This window comes from Lagenorhynchus albirostris, chromosome 2 (genome assembly GCF_949774975.1).
Source record: "Lagenorhynchus albirostris chromosome 2, mLagAlb1.1, whole genome shotgun sequence".
NCBI classification, from domain to species: Eukaryota; Metazoa; Chordata; class Mammalia; order Artiodactyla; family Delphinidae; genus Lagenorhynchus; species Lagenorhynchus albirostris.
This window is the reverse complement of record NC_083096.1, coordinates 150436336-150460059: the sequence shown is the minus strand read 5'-3', so window position 1 is coordinate 150460059 and position 23724 is coordinate 150436336. Positions and strand designations below refer to the sequence as shown.

The 23724-nt window shown below is 55.1% G+C and overlaps 2 protein-coding genes across 6 annotated transcripts in view; both read left to right on the top strand.

Annotated features, from left to right (window-relative positions):
- The window catches only part of ST3GAL3 (ST3 beta-galactoside alpha-2,3-sialyltransferase 3), a 232037-nt gene extending 222534 nt beyond the window's left edge, over positions 1-9503 (top strand). For 2 of the 5 annotated variants that reach the window (XM_060140274.1, XM_060140273.1), the window contains 3 exons: positions 2768-2914; positions 3093-3239; positions 8472-9503. In XM_060140274.1, the coding sequence (XP_059996257.1) occupies positions 2768-2914; positions 3093-3239; positions 8472-8561 (384 nt within the window). In that variant the 3' untranslated portion in view covers positions 8562-9503. The remainder of the gene's footprint in view (positions 1-2767; positions 2915-3092; positions 3240-8471) is intronic. The other 3 variants (XM_060140277.1, XM_060140276.1, XM_060140275.1) reach the window with 2 other exon arrangements.
- A 3305-nt stretch (positions 9504-12808) lies between these two features.
- On the top strand, positions 12809-15899 carry ARTN (artemin). The gene is made up of 6 exons (XM_060142643.1): positions 12809-12834; positions 13051-13194; positions 13374-13468; positions 14425-14486; positions 14780-14924; positions 14998-15899. The coding sequence occupies exons 4-6, from the start codon at positions 14427-14429 to the stop codon at positions 15462-15464; spliced, it is 672 nt and encodes a 223-aa protein (XP_059998626.1). The 5' UTR covers positions 12809-12834; positions 13051-13194; positions 13374-13468; positions 14425-14426; the 3' UTR covers positions 15465-15899.
- The last annotated feature ends 7825 nt before the right edge of the window (positions 15900-23724 follow it).

Below are 23724 nucleotides of genomic sequence, written 5' to 3'. Positions count from 1 at the left end.
AGAAGTGAATCAGATGTGAGCCCCTGCCCTGGGGCTAATGGCGGTGGTGATAGGAGCTGACCAGTGACTGTGAGCTGGGCACTCAGCCTGAATTATCTCATTGAGTTCTCACAACACAAGATAAATACCCTTAGTATCCCTGGTTTATCCATAGGGAAATGATAGTTTTCTTGCCCAAGGCCTCCACACAGTTGAGTGACCAGAGCTGAGTTTGGATCTGGGCCCAAGGATCTTCTGTCTTGGTCAGCTCATGTTGCTATAACAAAATACCACAGACTGGGTGGCTTATGAACAACAGACATTTGTTTTTCACAGTTCTGGAGGCTGGAAGGCCAGGATCATGGCACTGGCAGACTTGGTGTTTGGTGAGGGCTTCCTGGTTCATAAATCATTATGTCCTCACTTGGTGGAAGGAGCGAGGGATCTCTTGGGCCTCTTTTGTAAGGGCGCTGATCCCATTCTCGAGGGCTTCACCCTCAGGACCTAATCACTTCTCAAAGGCCCACCTCCTAATACCATCACCTTGGGCATTAGGTGTTCAACATAAATGAATTGGGGGGCGGGGATGGGCCACAAACTTTCAAAGCATAGCAGATCTTTTTTTATATAAATTTATTTTATTTATTTATTTTTGGCTGCGTTGAGTCTTCATTGTCGTGCACGGGCTTTCTCTGGTTGCAGTGAGCAGGGGCTACTCTGTGTTGCAGTGCGTGGGCTTCTCACAGTGGTGGCTGCTTCTGTCGCAGAGCATGGGCTCTAGACATGCAGGCTTCAGTAGTTGCGGCACGCAGCCTCAGTAGTTGTGGCTCATGGACTCCAGAGTGCAGGCTCAGTAGTTGTGGTGCATGGGCTTAGTTGCTCTGCAGCATGTGGGATCTTCCCTGACCAGGGCTCAAACCCGTGTCCCCTGCATTGGCAGGCGGATTCTCAACCACTGTGCCACCAGGGAAGCCCCTATAGCAGATCTTAACTCCATATTTTATCACCTCCCAAAGGCTAGAGGTCATTTCTACCTTGGGATGAAGGTATTCAGGAAAGACATGAGAAAGGAGAAGATGCTGAGTCTTAAGAAACAAGTAGGGTGGATCAGGTGGGTGGAGGTGGGGAGACCATTAGAGACAGAAGGAGCAGCATCAGCAAAAGAATGGAGGCACGAATCAGCAGATGCGGACTTAAGATGGGCTGAAATGAAAACTGGAGCAGCAGGCAGCATTACTGGCTAAAAATTTCTGATCTCCTGTGGGCAGTGGTGATGTGATCTGGTTTGTATACAGAAAGATCATTCTGGCAGAGAGCAGAAAGTGGTTTGGGAGGCAGAGGTGGCCCATTCTGGGCACTCATTTTGGGTGAATGGAACTCAACAATTATTTTGTACTTTTTCAGTCACTCTACTGGGCTCTGGGGGCGGTTAGTGGCCAACAAGACAGACACTGGACATGGCCTCATTATAATAGTCCATTTGAAAGATGATGAGACCTGGACTTTAGGTGGTAGCAGTGGGCTTGGGAAGAAAGGATGGATCCGTGGGATTCTATTGAAAATAGAATCGAAATGACCCAGATGACCAGTAGGACAGAACGAGCTGGAGAGATGAAGAGGGATGCAAACTCGATTCCCAGGCTTCTGGTTTGGAAGATGGAGTGGACAGCAGAGGTTAGGGAACACAGAAGGAGGAGCAGATCTGGGGGAACCAGAAACAACTGAGATGTCCAGCAACAGAGGGGTTGCTTACATAGGCTATGGGACATCCCTGGGACATCTCTCCAGCCTACAGGGTTGGTTTGTGACTTTCTCCAGCAGCACTCAGGAGCCCAGTTGTAAGGGTGGGAAAGGTGGATGTATGGGTTGATCTAAGTTCATGGTCCCCCTGGGCTAGGACAATAGAATGACAAGGGGCAGGGAGTTGAGTGTGCTCACGAGAGTGGCTGAAGCGATATACTCAAGGGACTAGACCAGGGAGGGCTCGTGTACTGAACAGAAAGGCAGGGCTGGGAACTAGAGGAAGGGAGAGAGGTAGAAGGAGAGGAATTTGTAGCCCTGGAGTGGACCCTGGGGTGTCAGGTTTGTTTCAGAGCTGATGCCTTTCCAATCCGGTACTGAGATCCCTCAGGGAAGAATCATCCCATTCTGCAATTAAAGAACTGAAGCCTAGAGAGCTTGTCACCTGCCCAAAGTCACCCAGCTCCATCGGTGGCAGAACTGGGGTTGGAGTGTTGTTTTCTGCTCTGCCATACTAGCTCACATTCTGTCTTTATTTTTCAGGTTCACTTTAGAACAGTTGACTGAGAGCGAGGAAATTCAGCAGAAGGGAAAGGAGGCGAGCCCAGCAGAGCAGATAGGAGAGAGAGGGCAGGCTCCTCCTGGGCCCCTCAGTAGCGGCGAAGGGGAGGGGTACTGCTGGGCCGTTGGGTCTTCCTCGTGGCCCAAGACCCACCCCCCCGCCCAAGGTCAGAGCAGCACAGCCCAGTGCCCCACGCCCTGTGTCCCGCCCTGCAGCTCACTTGGTATCCTCCATCCACACTGGCCCCACTGTGCTCGCTGTGCCCTACCGTGTACCTTGTCTCTGCCACACATCCTGTGTCCCCAGCACCCACCAGGGCGTCCGTCCTCCAGCCGTGTTTGTTCCCCACGCCCCAGGCTCCCTGTACACAGCTTATGCCCCCCACCTTGTTTCTCATTAGCCTGTACACACTTGGGGTCCCCACCACTCACCCAGTCCCCTCACAAGCTGTGTGCCCGCTCATGCCCACTTGTGCTGTGTCCACAGAGCGCGTCAGATGGCTTCTGGAAATCTGTGGCCACTCGGGTGCCCAAGGAACCCCCCGAGATTCGCATCCTCAACCCATATTTCATCCAGGAAGCCGCCTTCACCCTCATCGGACTGCCTTTCAACAACGGCCTCATGGGCCGCGGGGTGAGATGTCTGGATCCTGGGAGAGGGAGAAGGGGACCTGGGCCAGAGGTGCCTTGGGAAGGAAGGACAGGGCGGCAGGGTGGGGACAGAGGATTCAGTTCTCAGGAGCAGAGCTCAGCTCTGGAGAGCTTCGCTGAGGGTCTCCGCCTCACTCGGAACCCCCTTGCCCTCCATCCAGAACATCCCGACCCTCGGCAGTGTGGCAGTGACCATGGCACTACACGGCTGCGATGAGGTGGCAGTTGCAGGCTTCGGCTACGACATGAGCACACCCAATGCGCCCCTGCACTACTATGAGACCGTGCGCATGGCAGCCATCAAAGAGGTGCAGGGCTGGGCGGGGGGCAGCCCCTGGGCAGGACGAGGGAGGGCTAAGTAAGTGCCAGCAGGAAGGACAGCCTCTGACTGCGCGTGTACAAACGAATGGCCAAGGGACGAGCCAGCTTCGGGGCTGGCTGCTCAGAGCTCCCTGGAAGGCATCCATCCCTGCCCGCAGGCCTCTGCCCACCAAGCGTCCTTCTCCCTGAACTTCCCCTCCCTGGCCCTCTCCTTGTCCTGGTCCAGCCCCTGCCTCCTCCCTGCTGCTCCCCAGCCACCACATGCCCATCTTGGAGCAAGCTCACAGCCCTCCTCTCTGCTTCGATTCTCCTCTTCCCTCAGAGGACCTCCTCACCCCCTCAAACAACCCACAGACGTTACCTCTCCGTGCCAGGATGCCCCCATACCTCCTCCACCCTTCCCCATGGCCAAGCACTAAAGCTTTCTAGCACCCAGAGCTGCTTCCCGGGTGATTCATATGTTCAGGTACCTTAAGTTCTCCCAGTCAGCTAGCCTCTCCCGGCACCTGTCCCTTCACAGCAAGAGCCCATGTGGAAAATCCAAACGCCTCTTATAGCACCCTTCGCTTATACCACTCATCTCCCGCTGCTCCCAGCCTGGACCCTGGGCATCTGGAGCTTGTGCTTTGAGCAGCTTCTCTACTCCTGCATCTGGGTGGCGAGGGTTCTTAGTGTCAATCTCCCGGAGTCCGAGCAGACTCATGGTTCAGCCAGCGCTCGTCCCTGCTCATCAGTCTCTCACATGCCCGTCTCCAACCCCACTGCACTGTTCAGGCCTTATGCTCCCCAAAGCTCCCTCCCTCCCTCCCTCCCTCCCTCCCCTCCTCCACCCCCTCCACCGTGAGAAAACTGGAGAAAACTGCAGCCCCAGGGGTGCTCTGCCCCTTCGCCCTCCTCACTCCCCCTCACCCTTCACCCCTCGCAGCCGGGCTTCCCCCTTCACCTGACATGCCTCCCACCAAGTTCACCAGTGACTCAAGGCTGCTGAGTCCAAGGGACACGCATCAGTCAGTCCCGTCGTTTCTGATCGCTCTGAAACACTTTCTGTGTTGACCGGCCCTTCCTGAGACGCTCTCCTGCTTGGACCCTTGAGTCGGTCATTTCAGTGCTGCTCCTGTTTCCCTCGCCAGGCTCTCTCATTCTCTTCCTCCGTGTCCTGGATTTCGGTGCGTCCCTTAAGAGTCAGCATTAGCTAGGGCTCCATCCTAGAAGTCTTCTCTTCTCACTCCACATGTTTCCCAGGAGATTCACATCCCCATCCTTGGCTTCCGTTCCCATCCATGTCGTCTTAGGCTTTTTGGGTTCATTCAGTCGGGCTCGAGTAATTTTGAGTTATTTCAAGGAAATAAGAGAGACTTGGGAATCTCTTGAGAAGCCAGAAATAGCCTTACAGCTGGGCCTCCTGTTGCCTGGGATGGGGTTCAGGAGTGGAAATCTCATCCTGGGTCCGGGAGAGCCCCTGACCTGTCTCAGCCCCTCAGCAGTGGCTCCAGCCCTGCCTCATTTTCACCAGGACCCTGGTGGTCTCTCTGTCTCTGCCTCTCTTCACATATCTTCCTGCTGCTTCATCCCCTGCCAGCACCCACTGCAAACTGCTCTCACTGCTTTTACCTGCCCCCTGGCTTCTGTTTACTCCTATGTTTGGTCTCTTGCATTTTCCTTTTATATATACTGTATGTAAAAGTTTTAGGCAGGAGGTGAGAGGCCGCAGACGTAGGCAGTAGCCGGATCACGAAGGGCTTTCTCTGCCACGGTAAGGAGCGTGGACGTTGCTCTGAAGGCAGGAGGGAGCTATGGACCAGTTTTAGGCTGTAGATTAGCATGCAGTCGGGTCAGTGCGGCTGCAGCGTGACCTAGAGGGTTCCAGGCAAGAACAGAAACCAGCGGGGACACTGTCTCAGCAGTCCAGGCAAGAGACGAAGGATCCTGCACTGGAACTGTTCAGTGCTGATGGGAAGACAGAGGTAAGAAACGGTTAGGATTTTCAATCAGCAAGGCCTGGAGGTGGCCTCCATGCAGGAATGAGGTGGAAGGACACCACCTTCCCTGAGGTGCCCTAGTGGAGGCTGTTCCCTTTCTGCCACCTGCCACATCTCAGTTGTCAGGCCATTGCCCCCGCCCCCCTTCCTCATCCTGTAGAACCGTCTGGCTCTGAGGCTCACGGCATCTGCTGCACCACCTCCACGAGGAGTGCTGAGTGCTGGCGATGAAATCAAATGGCCTGGGTTCAGAGCCTGGCTCTGTACCTTCCTTTCCTTATCAATACAAGGGGTAATGTTAGGCCTGGGAAAGAGTCGCTGTGATGACGTATAGAAGAGGCCTGGCCATGATACACGCCCATACGTGTTAGCCACTGCTATTAATATTAATTTTTTCACCCCTACTTACTCTTGTTACCTCTCAGCACCCTAGGGAAGTCACTGAAATGCTGTTGCTTGGATGTAGGGTCCCTGTTGTCACATCAGGGTGTCTTCAGAAGGCAAGTGAACCATTCTGTGCCCTGGCCCCACCGTTGCTTCACCTCCACCTGACTGATCAGTCCATTCTCCAGGCCCAGTGAGAGCCTGGGGATGTGAAGACAGTGGGGCGAGGACCGAATGCTGGCGGGCTATGTGAGGGGTGTCAGAGGCGTTCATAAAGGAGGAGAGGACTTCCCTGGCGGTCCAGTGGTTAAGACTCCACACTTCCAATGAAGGGGGCGCTGGTTTGATCCCTGGTCGGGGAACTAAGATCCCACATGCTGCGCAGCGCACCCAAAAAATTAAAACAAAACAGAAAACATAAAGGAGGAGAGAGAGTAGAGAAGGGTTAGAAGTCGCAGGGTTGGGGAATTCTCTGGCGGTCCAGCGTTTAGGACTCTGTGCTTTCACTGCTGACTAATATCCTGTAAGCTGTGCGGCGTGGCCAAAAAAAAAAGAAGATGCAGGGTCGTGGAGACCAAAGGAGGGAGTGCCTACAATGTCCAGCACTGCAAGGAAGTCCCGGGAGATGTGTGCTGAGAAGTGGCCGTCAGATGTACCAGCCCCGAGGGACTGGGCAGTAGCCAGAGAGTGAAGTGGGCTCACACAGAAGTCTGCCATGGGAGGGAAATCTGGGCTGGAAATGAGGATCTGGGGGTCGTGAGCACAGCTGCTTGTTCAGATACAGGGGAGGCACGGATGAGGTTTCCCAGGGAGATGAGAGAGGAGGACGTGCGATGGTCAGGGCAGAACCCCGGGGGCACAGACATAAAGATGGGAAAAGAGCTGTGAGAAGGAAGGCTCCTCTGCGAGCGTGGTCTCTGCATCCAGAGTCAGGGGTCCTGGTGAGGCTCCCAGAATCCTGCCGCAGCCCGGGGACAATGCAGGCGGCGTAGCGAGGAGAGCACTGTAGGCTCCTGCGCTGTGTGCGCCGGGGAGAGATTGGGAAAAGAGCGCCAGAGAGGCGGTGTTGCCTGGTCCAAGAGAGAGGTGCGTCCAGGCAGACTTTTTTGTTTACTCTGTTATTACGAACTTTGTCAAACACCTTCAAAGTATAGAGAGTAAAATACTGCACTCCCACGTACCGTCACTCCCTCCCCCAGGTATCAGCATGCGGCCAGTGTTGCTCAATCTGCTCTTCCTCCCATGCCTCCCCTCCCCGCTGGTTATTGGGAAAGAAGTCTCAGACATCGTATCATTCCAGCCATAAACATTTCAGTAAATTGCTCTAAAAGATAAGGACGATTTTTTTCAATATTACACCATTATCGCACCTGGAAATTTAACAGTAATTCCTTGATATCATCAGATATCCAGTCCTCTGCTGACCTTTCAACCCTCAGGGACTCCCAGTGGGTGTTCTTGAAACTGACCCATCAGATTGGTTACTTCTTCCTGGGGAGTGATGCAGGCATGGGTTAAGTAAAGAGCTGTATGAGTTTCTGTGCTCGCTTGGATCCTGGCCCCGCCATTCTTCCATGCCTGCATTTTCTTACCTGGAAAATCTAATTTCATTCAACACATATGTCCTGAGCACCTACTCTGTGCCAATCAGTCCCTGCCTTCAAAGACAGACAGTGAGCCAGATGTCTGAATCTTCAAGGAATGAGGGTGAGTCACCCGGTGGTCTGAGACACGGACGGGCAGTTTGCAGACGGCTGAGGAGAATGCCAGGAGTCAAAGGAGCCAGAGGTCCAAGGGAGTACACAGGGACAGTTGTGTAGATGCAGCAGCGAAGAGTGAGGAAGAGCCGGCCACCTCCAGGCACCATGAGTGTGGGTGTGCGGGAAGAAAGAGCATGTCTGGGGGATGCTGTCCTTGGGGGCAGCCAGGTTTGTGGTTAGCACAGGAAGTTGAAGGGGGTGTTCAAAGGAGATGAATATAGGAGCTTTTGCCCAAGTTTCAGACTGAAAAGACTTGGAAGGTTGGAGGAGGTTGACTGGGTCAGATAAGGACCAGATAAGAGCTGTTAAGTTCTCCACACCGGTGTATAGTGGCTGTGAACATCCTAGGGTGAGCCTCAGCGCTGACGGATGCAACAGAGCGGTCAGCTGTGTCCAAACTGTGACAAGGCCATTGGCTTTCGTCGTTCCTCTATTCATTCAATCCTGTTTCATTCTCTGAGAGACTCAGTCATCACAGCTTCCTGGTGAGAGCACTGGGGAAAGGAGAGAACCTGAGCCTGGGTGCAGTCTTCCACAGGAAAGCCCTGGAAGGCAGCGTCTTCCCTGCAATTTTCATATTAACCGTAAGATGAGCCTCTGGCCCCCTGGCTCCTCTGGTCTGAGAGGCAGGATTTCATTAGCTGCCCCCAGGCCTGGAGAGTGGATTGCAGCAGGCCAGAGAATGACTAAGCCACCCCACACGGTTCCCTTTCCAGCAGGGCCCAAGCCCAGGCCTGGGCCGGACCTAAGTGACTCACATTGCCTGACCTCAGGGTGCCTAGGACGTAGGGGCCTGGAGAAGCCGCCAGGCAAGGACAGGTGGAAGGAGTGAGAACAAGGTTGGAAAGCCTACATGTCTAAGACTTGGAAGAAGTTAAGAGGCCGGGGAAAGGGGTTAGAAGGTTATTTCCTCCAGGTCCTGGGAAGGGAGGAGGGTGAGCTGTGGCACCTCTAGGGCAGACCTCCCACAGTCAGAGCATCGGAGGGCGGTGGTCGGAAGAGGGCGTGGAGCCCTGGGAACCTGCGTTCTAGCAGGGCCACATCCCAGCAGCCACCTGGGCTGCCCAGCTGACCACTGCTCCATCTTCCCTTTCAGTCCTGGACGCACAACATTCAGCGAGAGAAAGAGTTTCTGCGGAAGCTGGTGAAAGCGCATGTCATAACTGACCTAACCAGTGGCATCTGAGGTGGACCCAGCACGTAGCCACAGAAGTCCAGCCACCGCCACCCGCCACTTCATTGGCCTCGGTCTGGCTCTGCCTGAGAGGTGTGGGAGCCTTCAGACCCAGAGAAGGACAGTGCCAAGTGGCCCCAGGGGTGGTGAGGCCTTGGTGGGGCAGCCAGAGTTGTGTCTGCTCGGAGCCCAGCCTCAGAGACCAGCACTAGGCCTCACTCTCAGCCTGGGTCCTTGAAGCCAGAGGGCCAGGAGGCCACTGGCCATGCCCAGCGGGCCCAGCATGCAAGAGGCGGACATTAGGCAGCAAGGCTGCTGCCAGAATCATTTCTCCAATCAGTGTTCAGTGTATTATCATTTTGTGAAGTTGGGGTGGGGGGAGGGTAGGGATAATTTATTTTTCAATAAGGTTGGAGATGTCAAGTTTGGTCTACTGACCGTGCAGAAGACCCACTAAAGGGCCCCTCAGGCAGTGGTACCAATGGGCTCCCTGTAGAGTGGGAGTGCCAGGACTAGCCTGTGCCCTGCTCTGGGGCTACAGGGAGATGGGCAGGATCTCAGGCCAGCCCCTTCCGGCTCATGACACTGTTTGGCCTTTCTTGGGGAGCAGATGAGGTAGTCCCACTCAGCAGCCCCCAGCTGTCCCACAGAGAAACGCTGGAGCCATCCTTTAAGCCAACAAGACGCCCCTGGGCTTGAGTGGAGAGAACTTCAGAGCTCGGGCGGGGAGGCCTGGCCCAACCTGATGGGAATGCCCCTCCCCCCCAGCTGCAGCCGACCCAGAGGACAATGCCCCGGGCCTGGGGTGACAACGTGGCAGCTGTTCTGGGTTTCAGCAGTGAGACTGCCAGGTCCTTGGGTTCTGCCTTTAGCCCGGACCAGAGGGACGTGAGGCTCAAGGACCTCACCCAGGCTGTGGCAGCCATCATGGAAGCAATAAAGCTCTGCCCTGAACCTGGCCTCCTCTTGCTTTCTCTGACTTTCCTGGAAGAAACGGGAACCTGGGGCCTCAGCAAGTATGCTAAACCCAAGGGCCATCTCTCCAGCCCTCCTGGGTCCCTTTCACTTCTCATGTTAGCTACAGGACCTGGGTAGCCACCTAGGGGCCTTCTGGAGCCTCTCCTGTCCTATAGCCGTCCTGCACCCTCTTTGCCTTAAGAGAGGCAGTCTAGGGGCATCAGGACATGCCCCAGAATCTACCCTGCTGCCTCCTACAGGAGCCAGAGTTCAGGGGATTGAAGCACCACCCCGTGCACAGTGCCACTGGGTCACCACAGCCCCAGCACTACAGGGACAGAGGTTCCTGCAAGCACAGGAAAGTTGCACGGCCGGGCCCCCAGCACACAGACCTAAACCACTCCTGGCAGCTCCACTGAGCCCTGGAAAGACACGCCCTCCCCCTTAGCACACAGGCACCCGGTCTCCCCTCAGGACCCCTCTTTCTGCACAGAACAGGAAGGCACAGCCCATCTCTAGGCCCCCTCTGGCAAACATTATTTTATTATTATTTTTTAAATTTATTTTATTATTATTATTATTTTTAATTTTATTTATTTATTTTTGCGGTACACGGGCCTCTCACTGTTGTGGCCTCTCCCGTTGTGGAGCACAGGCTCCGGACGCGCAGGCTCAGCGGCCATGGCTCACGGGCCCAGCCGCTCCGCGGCATGTGGGATCCTCCCGGACCGGGGCACGAACCCGTGTCCCCTGCATCGGCAGGCGGACTCTCAACCACTGCGCCACCAGGGGTGCCCTATTTTATTATTATTATTTTATTTTTATTTATTTTTGTCTGAGTTGGGTCTTTGTTGCTGCGTGTGGGCTTTTCTCTAGTTGCGGCGAATGGGGCTACTCTTCATTGCGGTGTGCGGGCTTCTCACTGTGGTGGCTTCTCTTGTTGCAGAGCACGGGCTCTAGGCGTGTGGGCTCAGTAGTTGTGGCTCGCGGGCTTAGCTGCTCCGCTGCATGTGGGATCTTCCCGGACCAGGGCTCGAACCCATGTCCCCTGCATTGGTCTTAACCACTGCGCCACCAGGGAAGCCCCTCTGGCAAACATTAGAAAGGACATCCCAACCTTACCCCCTAGAGCCCTGGAATCTGCTCTCTCCCTTCCCCAGCATTCCCAGGCAGGCCTGAGAAAGGCCAACGCACTCCTGCCCCTGAGGCCATAGGCCTGGGAGTGAGCTTCCTGCCAGAGCTGCCACGTGGCAACAGGTGGGGCTGCCTGGCCCCGTCGCCTCTTACCTGACATCCCAATCCAAGTGCCATTCCCTTCCGACTCCGCACGTGCCCCTTTACTGCCGCGCTTTGTGCTCAGACAGAAGCCTCCTCAGCCGAGGGGAAAGTGCGGCTCTGACGGAGGGACGGGGAGACCCAGAAACTCCCTTCGATTCTGCTGTAAACAAGGCCACTGTGAGGCAAACTCCAATGCTTCCTGCGTCCTACGTGAATGGCGCCCCCTGGAGTTGTGCAGGGCTTAGGCTGCATGCCAGCAAGCAGCACCCCTGGCTGATAAAGCCTTGGGGCAGAACCCACCCCCCCGGGGCAGCCAGCTTGGGGAGGCAGCAGAACACAGAGCTGCTCACCGCCTGGCCTCCTGTCCCACAGGGGTCCTGCCGAGCCTGGGAAAGTCTGGCTTCTAGTCCCCACGACTGCACATTAACTGCCCTCCCAAAAGCTGCGGTTCTCCACCTGGCCATACACCAGAGTCACCTGTGCAGATGTGGAAAACTGCACATGCCCATTCTGATTCAGGTCTGGGGTGAGGCCCAGACTCAGGTAGTTTTAAAAGGCCCACAGGTGGTTCAGAGGCACAGCCAGGGTGCAGCTGGCCCACACATGTTCCCTGAGCACTGTCAGCTTCGCCCACGGCTTCCAGATGTCAGTTGGTCAACGATTCCCAAATTACCATCTCCAGCCCAGCTCTCTTCGCTTTGCTCCAGGCTACGAACTCAGTCACTTCCTGAACATCTCCACTGGGATAATCCACAGGGCCCTCCAGCCCGGCACGTCCAACACTGAACTGATGAGCTCCTGCCCCCAACCTACCCCTCCTTCAGGAGCCCCAGCTGCCAGAATGCGTCCCCTCCTCCCGGTCACCCAGGCCAAAGGCATGCCATCCTACTTCCTCACCCCATCCAATCAGGCACCAATTGAGTTTTCAAAAAGATGTGTTCCTGAAAGAGCGCACAAGGCCCCGCACTCTCCCCACAATTCAGCTTCAGAATCCTCTCTCCCCCAGCAGCCTCCTGACTACCTCCAAACCACCCTCCCCACCACAGCCAGAGCCAGCCGCTGACATGCACGTTGGATCACACCATTCTCCTGCCTGAAACCCTTCAGTGGTCCCCAGTACCACTAGGATGAAGTCCAGACTCCCTGTTAGGACACACAGGATCTGGCCTTTCCTTACCTCTATCCATGTTACCCATCCAACCTCCATCCCACCCACCAGCCGAACTGCCATAATTAGGCATCTGAAATACTAGCCTCCAGCTCCCACCTCAAGCCTCAGCGCAAAAGTTCCTCCGCCGGGACCCTCCCCTTCTTCAGCCCCTGGCACCCACTCCTACCAGCGCCGCTGTGCCAGGCTGAGCAGCGGTGTTTGCAGGTGTGTCTGTACTCCAAGCCCCAGGCGGCAGCGGAGAGAAGCGGCAGCGGAGGGGAGCGGCGGCGCCACAGGAGCCGGGTCAGACCGTGAAAGCCCCAGCGCAGTCAGTGCCTCTCGGACTCAAAGAATGCAGTGGGTCTGTTGGGAGACGAAACTAGCGGTGGATCAGAGAGAGCATCTACTGCAGAGCGGCCAGCCAGGACGGCGGGAACCCGAAGGCCGGTGGGCCAAGGCAGGGACCGGCCTGTCCCCTCCCTCTCCCGCCCTCTGCCCGGCCTCCCAACTCCCTACTCCCAGTGTCTACAAACTCCGAACACTCAGTGTCCATGCCGCTGCGCCGCCTGGGTTCTCCACTCTGTCCTGGGGGCCCTTCCCAGCATCTCCACCCCACCCCACCTCGGGGGACCTAGTGGAGCCAGGGGGACCAGATTCCAGAGGGTGGAATGGCCAGGTGAGCCCTGAAAGGTGGGGCGGGGCGGGGGGGGTGTGCTCGGGCCCCACCCCAGGATCCGGTGACGCCGGGGCTGGAATTTGACACCGGACAGCGGCGGGCATGAGGCTGCTGAGGGATGGAGTTGGGCCCAGCCCCCAGACACGGTGCACGGGCTCCACCAGCAGCAGGTCCCTCGGGTCCCAGCCCTCGCTGTGTCCCAGACCCAGAGCCCTGCACTTGCGGTAAGCCGACCTGTTTGCCCACCTCTCATCCCAGCCCAGGGGCTAGAGGGAGCAGCCAGGGTCGTCCCCCTCCACTCCTTTCTTACATCCTCCCTCTCCTGGGCCTGCTGCGCAGCTCTCCGCCCCTCCCAGCCCCCCGCAGTCCCTCTTGTCGCTTGTTGGACTGTGCTAGCCCTGCTGGCCCGCTGTAACGTGAGGCTTCCGCTGCTGCTACAGGGCTCAGACCAGCTGCCAAGCTTTTGGCTAAAAGGGGCACTGCCAGGTGCACAGCCCTGGGCATGAGCCTTTCGAGCTGCAGGGGAAAGCCCAGCACTGGTCCCAGGAAAGGTGCCTAGGAGAACACAACACAGAACCCCCGGGGTGAGTATCGGGGGCTGGTAGATGGGGAGGAAAGGCAAGGGCTGGAGGACCAAGTGGCCCCAGATTGCCGGGAGGGATACGTAGGGCCTGAGCTGCCTACGTCCCAAGAGACCTGCTCCTGGGCTCCCCCTAGTGCAGGGGGCCTTTAACCCTGCCTTGCCGGGCTTTCCCTCCATCAGTGAGAACAGTCACTAGCCTGGCTCCTCAGGCCCGTATTCCGTTAGCCGAGCACACCTGGCCCTGGAGGACCTCACCAGGGAGGACCGGCCCACAGGTATGCAGACATTCTGTGTGCTCGGGGGTCGGGGTGGAGGTGACTGCTGGGACCAAAGAGCAGGCCAGCTAGTGAGGGCTCATGAGGCTCCAGAGAGGTGTTTGGGAGTGCCAGGCAATGTGGGCTCACAAAACCTGGTGGGACTCCGAAAGCCCAGCTGGGCTCAGGAAGGATGGTTCGTGGGGGAAACTTCTAGGAGCAGGGCCAGGCTGCCAGATCCAGGGGAAACTGGAAGGGGTACAGACCTGGACCAGCTCTCAGGGTGGCTACGCTCTCAGAGGCCAGTCTCGTGTAGAAGCAACTCCAGGGAGTTGCTGGGGCCTGAGTCTAGCTGAAGGTAGGGGAAAAGCCCACCCCCCGTTTGAGTCCACAGGCTTGGCAAATGCTACCCCCTGGTGGCCATAGGGAGCCATGGCCCAGGCCTCATGTTCCTAGAGGGCTCATCACCCTCCACCATCTGCTGGGTGGGCAGCACAGGCTGAAGCCTGGGCCTCACTGTCATCAGATAACTCAGGTCAACCAGCAAGCACCCTAATTTTCCCCCAGGCCACAACTTCCTCCTCTGTGGCATGGAGAGAAGGCTCTCTGTGAGATCAAGGAAGGTCCCCTTCCCCGCACGGCTGCGTGGGTCTACCCTTGCGACCTTAGATAATTGCTGAGCTTCTCCGAGCCTTGTTTGCTCATCTGGAGAATGGGGATAACACCATTTACCTCATGGAGTTGTGAGGTCTGAAAGAGGGAGCAGGTGCAAAGCACCACGAAATAGGTTCTCCATGCAGCCACTTCTGCTGGGTTGAGCCCAGCTGCCCAAGGCCCCTTGTCCCTCATCTGGAGAAGCTGAAGTGGAGAGATGACCTGCTCAAAGGATAGCTCATGTCTCAATGTTCCAAGCTGCCTCAAGAGGAGGGTGGGGGAACAGGTCAACTACGGCTGATGGGAGTTCCTGGTGTTGACAGAGATGGAGCCTGGACGTGGAAGCCCTTCTGTGCTGCCCCTCTGGCCCCGGCCTAGGCGGCAGGTGAGTGGTTCTCCCAGTAACTCCCACCTGGTATCGAAGAAGGGTGGCTTGACTAGGGAGGAAGAGCAGGGCTCCCTGGGCAGGCGTCAGAAGTAGGTGGGGGAATGGTCAGGGAGGGGCCAGGAGGAAGGAGGGAGGTCAATGCCCTCCGGTGGTGATTCCTTACCGGGGCTCCCCGGGGCAGCTGATCCATTATCCTCCAACCCGAGCCCTTCCATCCGGCCCCAGTCCCTCCCTGCGCCCACCAGGGTTTCCTCCTACCCCCTGAGGCTCCACCTCGTCTCTCCGAGCAGCCTGCCCTGTGGCCTACCCTGGCCGCTCTGGCCCTGCTGAGCAGCATCGCCGAGGGCGAGGCCTCCCTGGGCCCCGCGCCCAGCAGCCCGGTCCCCCGAGAAGGCCCCGCGCCGGCCCCGGCGCCCCCCGCGGGTCCCCTGCCTGGTAGGTGAGAGGGCGAGGGCGCGGGGCGGGGCGGGCTGGCCGGGGACCCGCGCGTGACTGCGTTTCGTTCCAGGGGGCCGCGCGGCAGGTCTGTGCGGCGGAAGAGCCCGGCGGCTGCCGCCCCCGCCGCCCGCGCCCTCGCCCTCGCCCGCTGCCCCCCGAGGGCCCCGCGCTGCGCGGGCTGGGGGCCGGGGCGGCCGCGGGAGCCGGGGGAGCCGCGCGCGGGCCGCGGGGGCGCGGGGCTGCCGCCTGCGCTCTCAGCTGGTGCCGGTGCGCGCGCTCGGCTTGGGCCACCACTCCGACGAGCTGGTGCGTTTCCGCTTCTGCAGCGGCTCCTGCCGCCGCGCGCGCTCCCCGCATGACCTCAGTCTGGCCAGCCTGCTGGGCGCCGGGGCCCTGCGGCCGCCCCCCGGCTCGCGGCCCGTCAGCCAGCCCTGCTGCCGACCCACGCGCTACGAGGCCGTCTCCTTCATGGACGTCAACAGCACCTGGAGGACCGTGGACCGCCTCTCGGCCACTGCCTGCGGCTGTCTGGGCTGAGGGCTCACTCCGAGGGTGTGCAGACGCACCCTTACCTGTGGGTCTAACTGCCTGGGACCGGCCAGGGGCCTTGGCCGGAGACGGAGGCTTCAGCCGGGTGAGTGACGGACATCAGCCCTGCGGAGACAGAGGCACGACTGACCAGCGGCCCCAGGGCTCTCACCCTGCCGGCCTCAGCCCCGCAGACCCCAGAAACCTCAGCTGTGGAGACCCGAGGACCCACTGCGCACAGACGCTGGCAGTGACCAGGCCATGGACCCAGGACTCCTCCTCTGGAGAACCCAGATGTGTCAGGTCGCAGCCTCAGCCCAGGCCTGGGGGGACAGATCTGGAGACACATTGCAGTTGTGTTGCTGAAGTGCCTGTGCTGGAGTGGGCCTTGGACTCACTCGTGGGAGCTGGACCCCTATTTATTACTTCTAAGTTATTTATTTACTTCTGTGGTTTGTCAGATCCTTTGCTGGGCCGTGGGGGCCGGATGGAGGTCACTCCCTGACCGTCCCACTCACAACTTCAGGCGCACTCAGCAGTCATAGGCCTGGCCCGGGACTGCCTGTGCCCACCCAGCAGCTCTGGGAAACGAGGGGCATGGAACACAGGCAGAGTGAGTGACAAAGGTGTGTTCACCGGTCCCAACAGGCCAGCCAGCTCACAACCCCTGCACAGTCCCCAGCGGTTGGAGCCTGGGGTTACTGGTGGAGAAAGCCATACCCTTGAGACCTCTGGCATGCTGCGAGCCTTGTTTCATGGTGAAGATGCAGAGAACCATATATTGCCCCACCCCACTGTCACTGATCAGAGTCCAGGGCACCCTGACAGGTGCATAGACTGCCTGTGCTTGCAGATGGCCCAGCACGGGGAGCTCACTACCCACATTCCGTGAAACAGCCCAAGTCAAGTGATGAAGAGGCTGAGGGTGGGGAAGAGGGTGCAGTGGGAGGCTGGTTTGGGGGGATGAAGCACAGAGCATCATGGGGATAAGAAAGCAGGAAAAGACTGAGGGTGCCTAGAGAGACCTGCATCTTGGGTAATGAACAAGGATATTCACTTATTCATTCAACAGATATTTATTATTTTATGTCAGATGCTGGGTAGACAGCAGGGATACAGAAGTGAACCCATGATCTCAGCTCTTAAGCTTAAACCATGAGAGACAGACAATAAATAATTTACATAAATAATATTTAAATTCAGTTTGGCAAACAGTATGAAAAGGACAAGCAGCTAACAGGTACACACTCTCATCTGGAAGGAAGAAGAGATTAATGCTGACCCTGGCCTTCCACACTGTCCCCGAGTCATATCTCAGAAGTCAGTGCAATCCCTCTGAGCTTCTGTGTGTGTCCTGTGAAAACTTGTTTCCTGGGCCCAATGAATTTGTCCTACATGATTTTTTTCTTTGCAAATAAGATCAGGATATGTGTTTGGACGCATGCTGGGTCTGAGGAACCATGGGACATCCAGAGGGGTCGTCAGGAGGCAATGGGCTGTACTGGTCTGGAGCTGAGGAGGCAGGTCTGGGCTGGAGATTGATTTTGGCAGCTGTGAGGACAGAGGCGGTAGCTGCAGCCAGGGGTGCACGAGGCACCATGAGAGCGAGGCAGTTGAGGCTGGGATCCCTCAGGCATTTGACCGCATTAACCAAAATTCCGTCGAGCTGCCTAAGTGCCTGCCCGCTTTGGCACAGGGGCCCCCTTCTCCCAGGCTACAGTGAGGAGCTGGCACGGGCTCTCTGAGGGCTGTATGCATTCCGGGTCAAGGGGGAGAAACAAGTCTGTGCTTCCATTCTTCTGTGTTCGCTGCCCCAGTTCTAGGTGCCCCCAAAACTTTGGTGCTCTCGTGCTGCCCTCAAACACCCCCTTGGCCCTTCTCTCTGCCTCCAAACTGATTCAGGATCTTCAGTCGCCAACCCCCACCTCGAGCCAAAGAAAATGGCAGCAGTGCCATACAGTTTGGAGGCACCTCATGAAGGCCTGGGCCCTGGTCTTGGCTGGGGGTGAAGGGGGCCTTCTGTCAATTCCAGGGTCATTGCGACCAGGGAGCCCCTGCTGGAAAGACTCGAAAGCCTGGCAGAGTTCTCAGACCCTCCAGGCCCTACCCCTTAGTGGACATCTGTGCTCTCAGAGCCACTTACAGGAGATGGGTTGAAGCCACGTCTGACAAGGCTCAGAGAGAGAGCCAGGTCAGAACTCCAGCCAAAGACGCTAGCTCTCAACACTCCCCAGATTGTCAGTCCTTGGGGAGTAGGGTCCCCCCAACTCAAGGCTGCATTCTGGGGCCCAGAGAGATTGTGCCCGACAGCTTACAAAATTGTGGATGAAACAGCAGCTTCTCCAAAAGGAACACATTCCCGCAAGAACTAGTCTCAATCTGCAGCCCACAATGAACCAAATCCCTCTTAAAAACAAGTGAAGCTGTTTTCCTCAAACAAGTTGCAGAGCTCCTCTTCTCTGCCTACAACTTAGCAGAGGTCACCAGGCACATGACCTCACCAGGTAGAGCACTTCTGCTCCCCGGGAGCCACAGGTAGCTCTAGAATCTCCTTTTTTTTTGGCTGCACCACAAGGCTTCCAGGATCTTAGTTCCCCAACCTGGGATAGAACCCATGCCCCCTGCAGAGGAAGTGTGGAGTCCTAACCACCGGCCCGCCAGGGTGTTCCCTAGACTCTCCATTTTGACTGTAGTCTGTTTCATATTTGCAAAATGACATTGCCCACTTGAATGATCTTCCCCAGAACTAAGGTATGGTCTCCTCCAAAGGGGTATCAAGTCACCACCTCTTGCAAGACAGAAAACTACAGATGACTTTGAAATTACAGTTTTTCCAGCTTCAGGGGTCACCCAAACATCCCTCTAGATTAGTTTCATCCAGGAATCAAGGTTCGGGGATCCATGCGCTCCTCCTGCCCCGGCCAATGGCGTTCCTCCTCTCTTGTCCAGGGACTGCTGCATTTCCCCCAGCTAGAGAGCCTGGAGAGTTCATGTGGACTGGCTGCCTAACCGAGGCCTCATCTTGAAAAGGAAAGGTAGGGTAGAAAGCTGAGAGATCAGAGAAAAGATCTAAGAGAATTTGTGCCATGTGAGATCACTTTTCTTGTTCACAGGGGTGGTGCCTAACCTGTTGTGGAGTTGTACAGTCCTTACGGAAATGATGAAAGCCAAGGATCCTCCCCACCTCCCACCTCACTGCTGAAAAAAACACCAATGCGTAAATCTGGTGGACAATTTGAGGGAGCCCACAGACTTTCCGAAGCTCATTCAGAGATTCCGTAGGAGTCCATGGCCCCTGGGCTTTCCTGCCCTGTTCTAGGTGCTATTATTAATGTCCTCCTGCAGCTAGATTAGTTCCTCTGTCTGTGCTCAGGTTCCCATATCAGGGCTCTCTGTCGCCATTATTAACAAGCCTCCCTATTCTTCATCCTTTTTCTACTGAATGTCTTCTTTCCCTCTGCATTTAAACTCACTTGAATATATCACAGCATAAAAAAATGACACTGTGATTACAAGTATATAAATATCTAATCGACTTCCACCTCTCCTTCACTAAAAGAGCCCTTGCTGCGGTCCCCAGTGGCCTCATCATTACTAAACCCAAAGGCCACTTCTCAGCCTTTAGCCCTTTGGACTCTCAGGGGCGCCCAACTTTGTCAACCCTCTTGGAACACCTGTCTTCTTTTGACTCTCTATTCCATACTCTCCTGGATTTTCTCCTACCCCTGCTCATTCTCAAACTCCTTTTGGGTTCCTTTTCCTTTCTCTGCCTCTTAAGTGTTCGTCAGGGCTCTGATACAGACCTTCCTTCCCCATCTTACTTTCCCTGAGCAATGTCACCAACTCCCATGGTTTCAGTTACCACCTCCGGGCTAATGATGCGCTCACTGTACCTCCAGCTTAACCTTTCTCCTAAGCTCTGTCTGTATTTCCAATACTTCTGTCTGCATAGCCTCAGAAACCTCAAACTGAACTTACCTGCCCTAGATGTCTTCCATTCATTCCTTCAGATGCTCTCTCCACCCTTCTCTACCTGCTCTAAGCCCCACATCGATGAGCTTCCCTGCTCTCCAGGCTCCGAGCCTCCTCCAGGGTTCCCTCCCAAGTGAATGGCACCAGCCTCCATCCAGGGACACGAGTCAGAAACTTGGACAACAGCCTAGACTCCCTGAGCTTTGTCACTTCCCTTTTCCATTAGTTCTCAGATCCTTAGATCCTGCAAGCCCATCCCACTTTCTCTCTTCCCAATGCTATTCTGTTGAAGTCTTCCTAATTTGTGGAATGGTTTATTGCTCATCCTCCTAACTGGTCTCTGTCTCCAGCCTCAACTCCCTCCAGTCATTCTCAGCCCTGTGACCTTTTAACATTAATTGAGCACTAACAGTAGTGCCTTGGGCCAGTTATAGGGATTCTGAGGTCAGCTAGAAAAATGTTCTACCATCAAGGAGACCACAGGTGGAGGTGGAGGTGGGGGAAGGGCTGCCCGTTTGGCAAATAAAAACAGGACATCCAGTTAAACTGGAGTTTCAGATAAGCAATACTTATTTTTTTTAGTAAGTATGTCTCATGCAATAATTGGGATATACTTATACAAAAAATGTTAATCTGCTATTCAAATTGAACTGGGTGTCCTGGATTTTTTCTGGCAACCCTAGGTGGGGGTAAACAAGTAAACAGAAAATGCAATCGACCACCCTAAGTCTCCCAGTAGAAGGATGGCTAGGGTACAGTTATGTATGTCAGGGTCGGGGAGGATTCTATACTCATAAAGGGAAAGGAATCATTTCTACCCAGATGGAAGGGGCAGAAGAGCCAGGAAAGTCCTTGTGAAGGAGGTGGTCCTTGAACTGGGCCTTGAAAAATGAAATATTTGCACAAGGTGGATAAGGGGCATTGGGCCTGTACTGGTTGTCCTTTATCGCCTTCATTGCTTCTTAGCGCTGAACTCCCCCTTCTCACTGGCCATGCCCTCTCCAGCAGGGTCGGGACTCAGCCTTGGGCGGGAGTGGGAGGTGAGAGCCTCTCCCTTGGGCTCTATCTCAGCCTAGGACTCTGCTACTCCTGTGTTCCTTAGAGTTCTCTTCGCTTCTTACTAGCCAACCCCTCATTCCTTCAATCCCCTAGTACAGTTTAAGATTTTTATATTAAACTGTCCCTGTGTGCTTACTGTGTGGTTTCTCCTGACGGGTCCTTGTCTGACACACAGCCTTCTCAGCAGAGGCAGCAGCATGAACAGAGGCAGGGAAGAGCCAGCAATTTCATGTAGAATTGGGGGAGGACCCTCATCAAGACAAGAGTCAGATCATAAAGGCCCCTGAGTGCTACACCAGGGCGCTTGGACTTGGTCTCGGGTAGAGCCACTGAAGGATTTTAGGTGTGACTGCCTAGAGACTTGTTTCAGATGAATTACTGGCTGCTGTATCTAGTTTGGACTGGAAGGGGCAAGGCAGGGGGGCACCAGTTAGACCTGGAGCAGTTAGGGCTGTTCAGGCAACAAATGCTGGTACCTTGACCTAGGGCAGAAGCAGTGCCGAAGGACAGAGAGATGTGAGGCACAATGCACAGGACTCGGTGATGAACTGGTTTTGAGGACCTGATGAGAGGGAGAGTTTCCAGGAGTCTGGCTTGGGTGACTGGTAAGAAATATAGGGGATGGAGTATTTTTAGCCTGTGATGGCGGTAAGGTGTGGGGGGAGTCATAAGCTGGGTTTTGTACGTGTTCAACTTGAGGTGCCCGTGACACCTTCAGAGGGCGAGGAGGCTGGCAGCAGCTGGGTCTGAGGGTCAGGAACTCAGGACAGTCTGGACCAGAGAGATGTGGGAGTCACAGATCAAAGGCAAGGGAGTGGTGAGATACGCAGGAACAAGAGGAGAAGCAGAGGCTAAGGCCTGGAGACCCAGCATTTAAGGAACAGGGAGAGGAGGAGAGACAAGCCTGCGAAGGAGACCAAAAGGGAGGGACCAGAGTGGTGGAAAAAAACAAAACAGAACAAAGGGAGGGAGTGGTCAAAGGGGCCAAATGCAGCAGAAAAATCAAGTCACGTAAGGACTGAAACTGCCCATTGGGTTTTCTGGCAACATGGTGGCCTAGAGACTCAGGCTAAGCTTCTTGCTGAAAACACTAAAAATACTAGACAAAACATATAGTTTTAAAGATTAATGTGTCCGTGAGCTGGCAAACACATGAGAAATGTTCAGGCATGAATGAGTGAATGGATGGATGGATGAATGAATGCAGGAAACTACAAAAGTAAGCAAAGCTCAGTAGTTGGTGTTCACCTTGAAGGCATTTTCCTTACCTGGGGGACCCGGGAATTGGTTTGTAAGGGCTCCATGAGCTTATGGTGGGGGTCTACTTGGAACATTCTCCATAAGGCCAGCACCCCAAAGGACTATGCCCACACTTAGGGCAAACTAGAAATAAACCTTCCCCTCCTTTTCCTAACCTCTTTCCCTCAAACCAGGGGACTACAAAGAAGTTGCCTGCCATTAACTTTAGTACTAAGTGGAAAGGGGGCAACCTCCCCTGAGAATTCTTAACTACAGGAGGGCCCTCAATTCACACTGTTTTAGAAAGCTGAAAAACTTCAAACTGGTTAATTTGTCATGGACATGGATTGCTAGTGGTTCCAGGTGACCAACAGAAGCTCCTTCTCTTCCTCTCCTGGGCTTTGGAATACCTTCCTGAATTTGGGGACCCCCTCCCAGGGTTGTCACAGGTTCTGGCCCCTATATGTCCTATTCTTCTCTCTCAGAGGAGAGAAGAACCCATCTGTAACTAGTTCCCAAAGATTCATTCCCCAATTGGCTCTAAGCTATCCTGGATTGCCATCCATGTCTCCTGGAAGTCCCCTTTGCTCTGGTACCCAGAAATGCCCCCAACCCTGCCTGGGGCTCACTTCAATCTGTCTGTCCTAGGTGAGTTTATAGAGCATGTTCAGGAGCCACTGTTGGTGAGACTTGGCTTCTTTCTCTGCCAGGGGAACCCCCAGGCACCAGGAAGAAGCCCTAGATTGGAAGCAGGGAGAAAACTCACTTTGACAAAGTTGTGGCCTCTGGGCCAAACCCTAGTCATACACCATCACAGCTTGTCCTTCACTGCAGGAATTACTGTTCTTGTTTTTTATAAAGTGAGTTTCAGAAGAAGTCAAGGTCTTATGACTAGAAAGAGGCAGAGACAGGTTTTGACCATAGGCCTAAGTCCAGAATTTGTTCTCTTAACCGTCCCCCCATACCCCCACCTGCACAATGAGATCCCAGTATCAGGGCCAGGCATTTCACACCCCTATGCACAGACCTGGAATCAGTTACTTTATTTTGACTTCCTGTTTCCTCCTTCCAAATCCCCCCTGCCTCTACTCTTTCCCCTTCAATGTATCACACTATAGATATATTTTTATAAAATGCAAATCCAATCATCACTGCCCACTTGAAACCCCATGATGGTTTCATATTGCACTTAGGATAAAGTGTAAACTGTTCCCAACTGAGTCTACTGTTCCCAACTTGTCTTTCCAACCTCATCCCTTCTCCCTTCCTCACCCCCACAGACATCCCCTTAAAGCGAGCACAAATTACTAGCTATACTTCAAACAGTTTCTTTTTTTTTATAAATTAATTAATTTATTTTTGGCTGCATTCGGTCTTTGCTGTGTGGGGGCTTTCTTTTTATTTTTATTTATTTATTTTAAAAATTATTTACTTATTTATTTTTGGCTGCGTTAGGTCTTCGTTACTAAGCGTGAGCTTTCTCTAGTTGCGGCGAATAGGGCTACTCTTTGTTGCATTGCGTGGGCTTCTCACTGCGGTGGCTTCTCTTGCTGTGGGTCACGGGCTCTAGGCGTGCGGGCTCAGTAGTTGTGGCTCATGGGCTCTAGAGCGCAGGCTCAGCAGTTGTGGTGCACGGGCTTAGTTGCTCCAAGGCATGTGGGATCTTCCCGGACCAGGGCTCGAACCCGTGTCCCCTGCACTGACAGGTGGATTCTTAATCACTGCACCACCAGGGAAGCCCTCAAACATTTTCTTAATAAAGATTTGTTGAATGACTAGATTCCCACTGGGCTCATGCTTACCAGATAATCAAGCTCCCTCCTCCCCAGTCTCTCGCGGTGTTCTTCAAGCTCAGATCAAGTTTCTCCTCCTCAGGGAAGCCTTCATCCACCTTCTCAGGCCTCAGCGGCTATAGCCAATGCCAGCTTCCTCCACTGAACACAGAGTACAGACGTCTTTTCCCTTTTGATTTTTTTTTTTCCCCCTGCTGGGAAAGCTG

Bases quoted from the DNA above. Each gene is read 5' to 3' on its own strand.
- ARTN (XM_060142643.1), top strand. From the start codon at position 14,427: ATGGAGCCTGGACGTGGAAGCCCTTCTGTGCTGCCCCTCTGGCCCCGG. The intron at 14,487-14,779 runs GTGAGTGGTTCT...CTCTCCGAGCAG, and splicing joins GGCCCCGGCCTAGGCGGCAG to CCTGCCCTGTGGCCTACCCT. The intron at 14,925-14,997 runs GTAGGTGAGAGG...GTTTCGTTCCAG, and splicing joins CCCCGCGGGTCCCCTGCCTG to GGGGCCGCGCGGCAGGTCTG.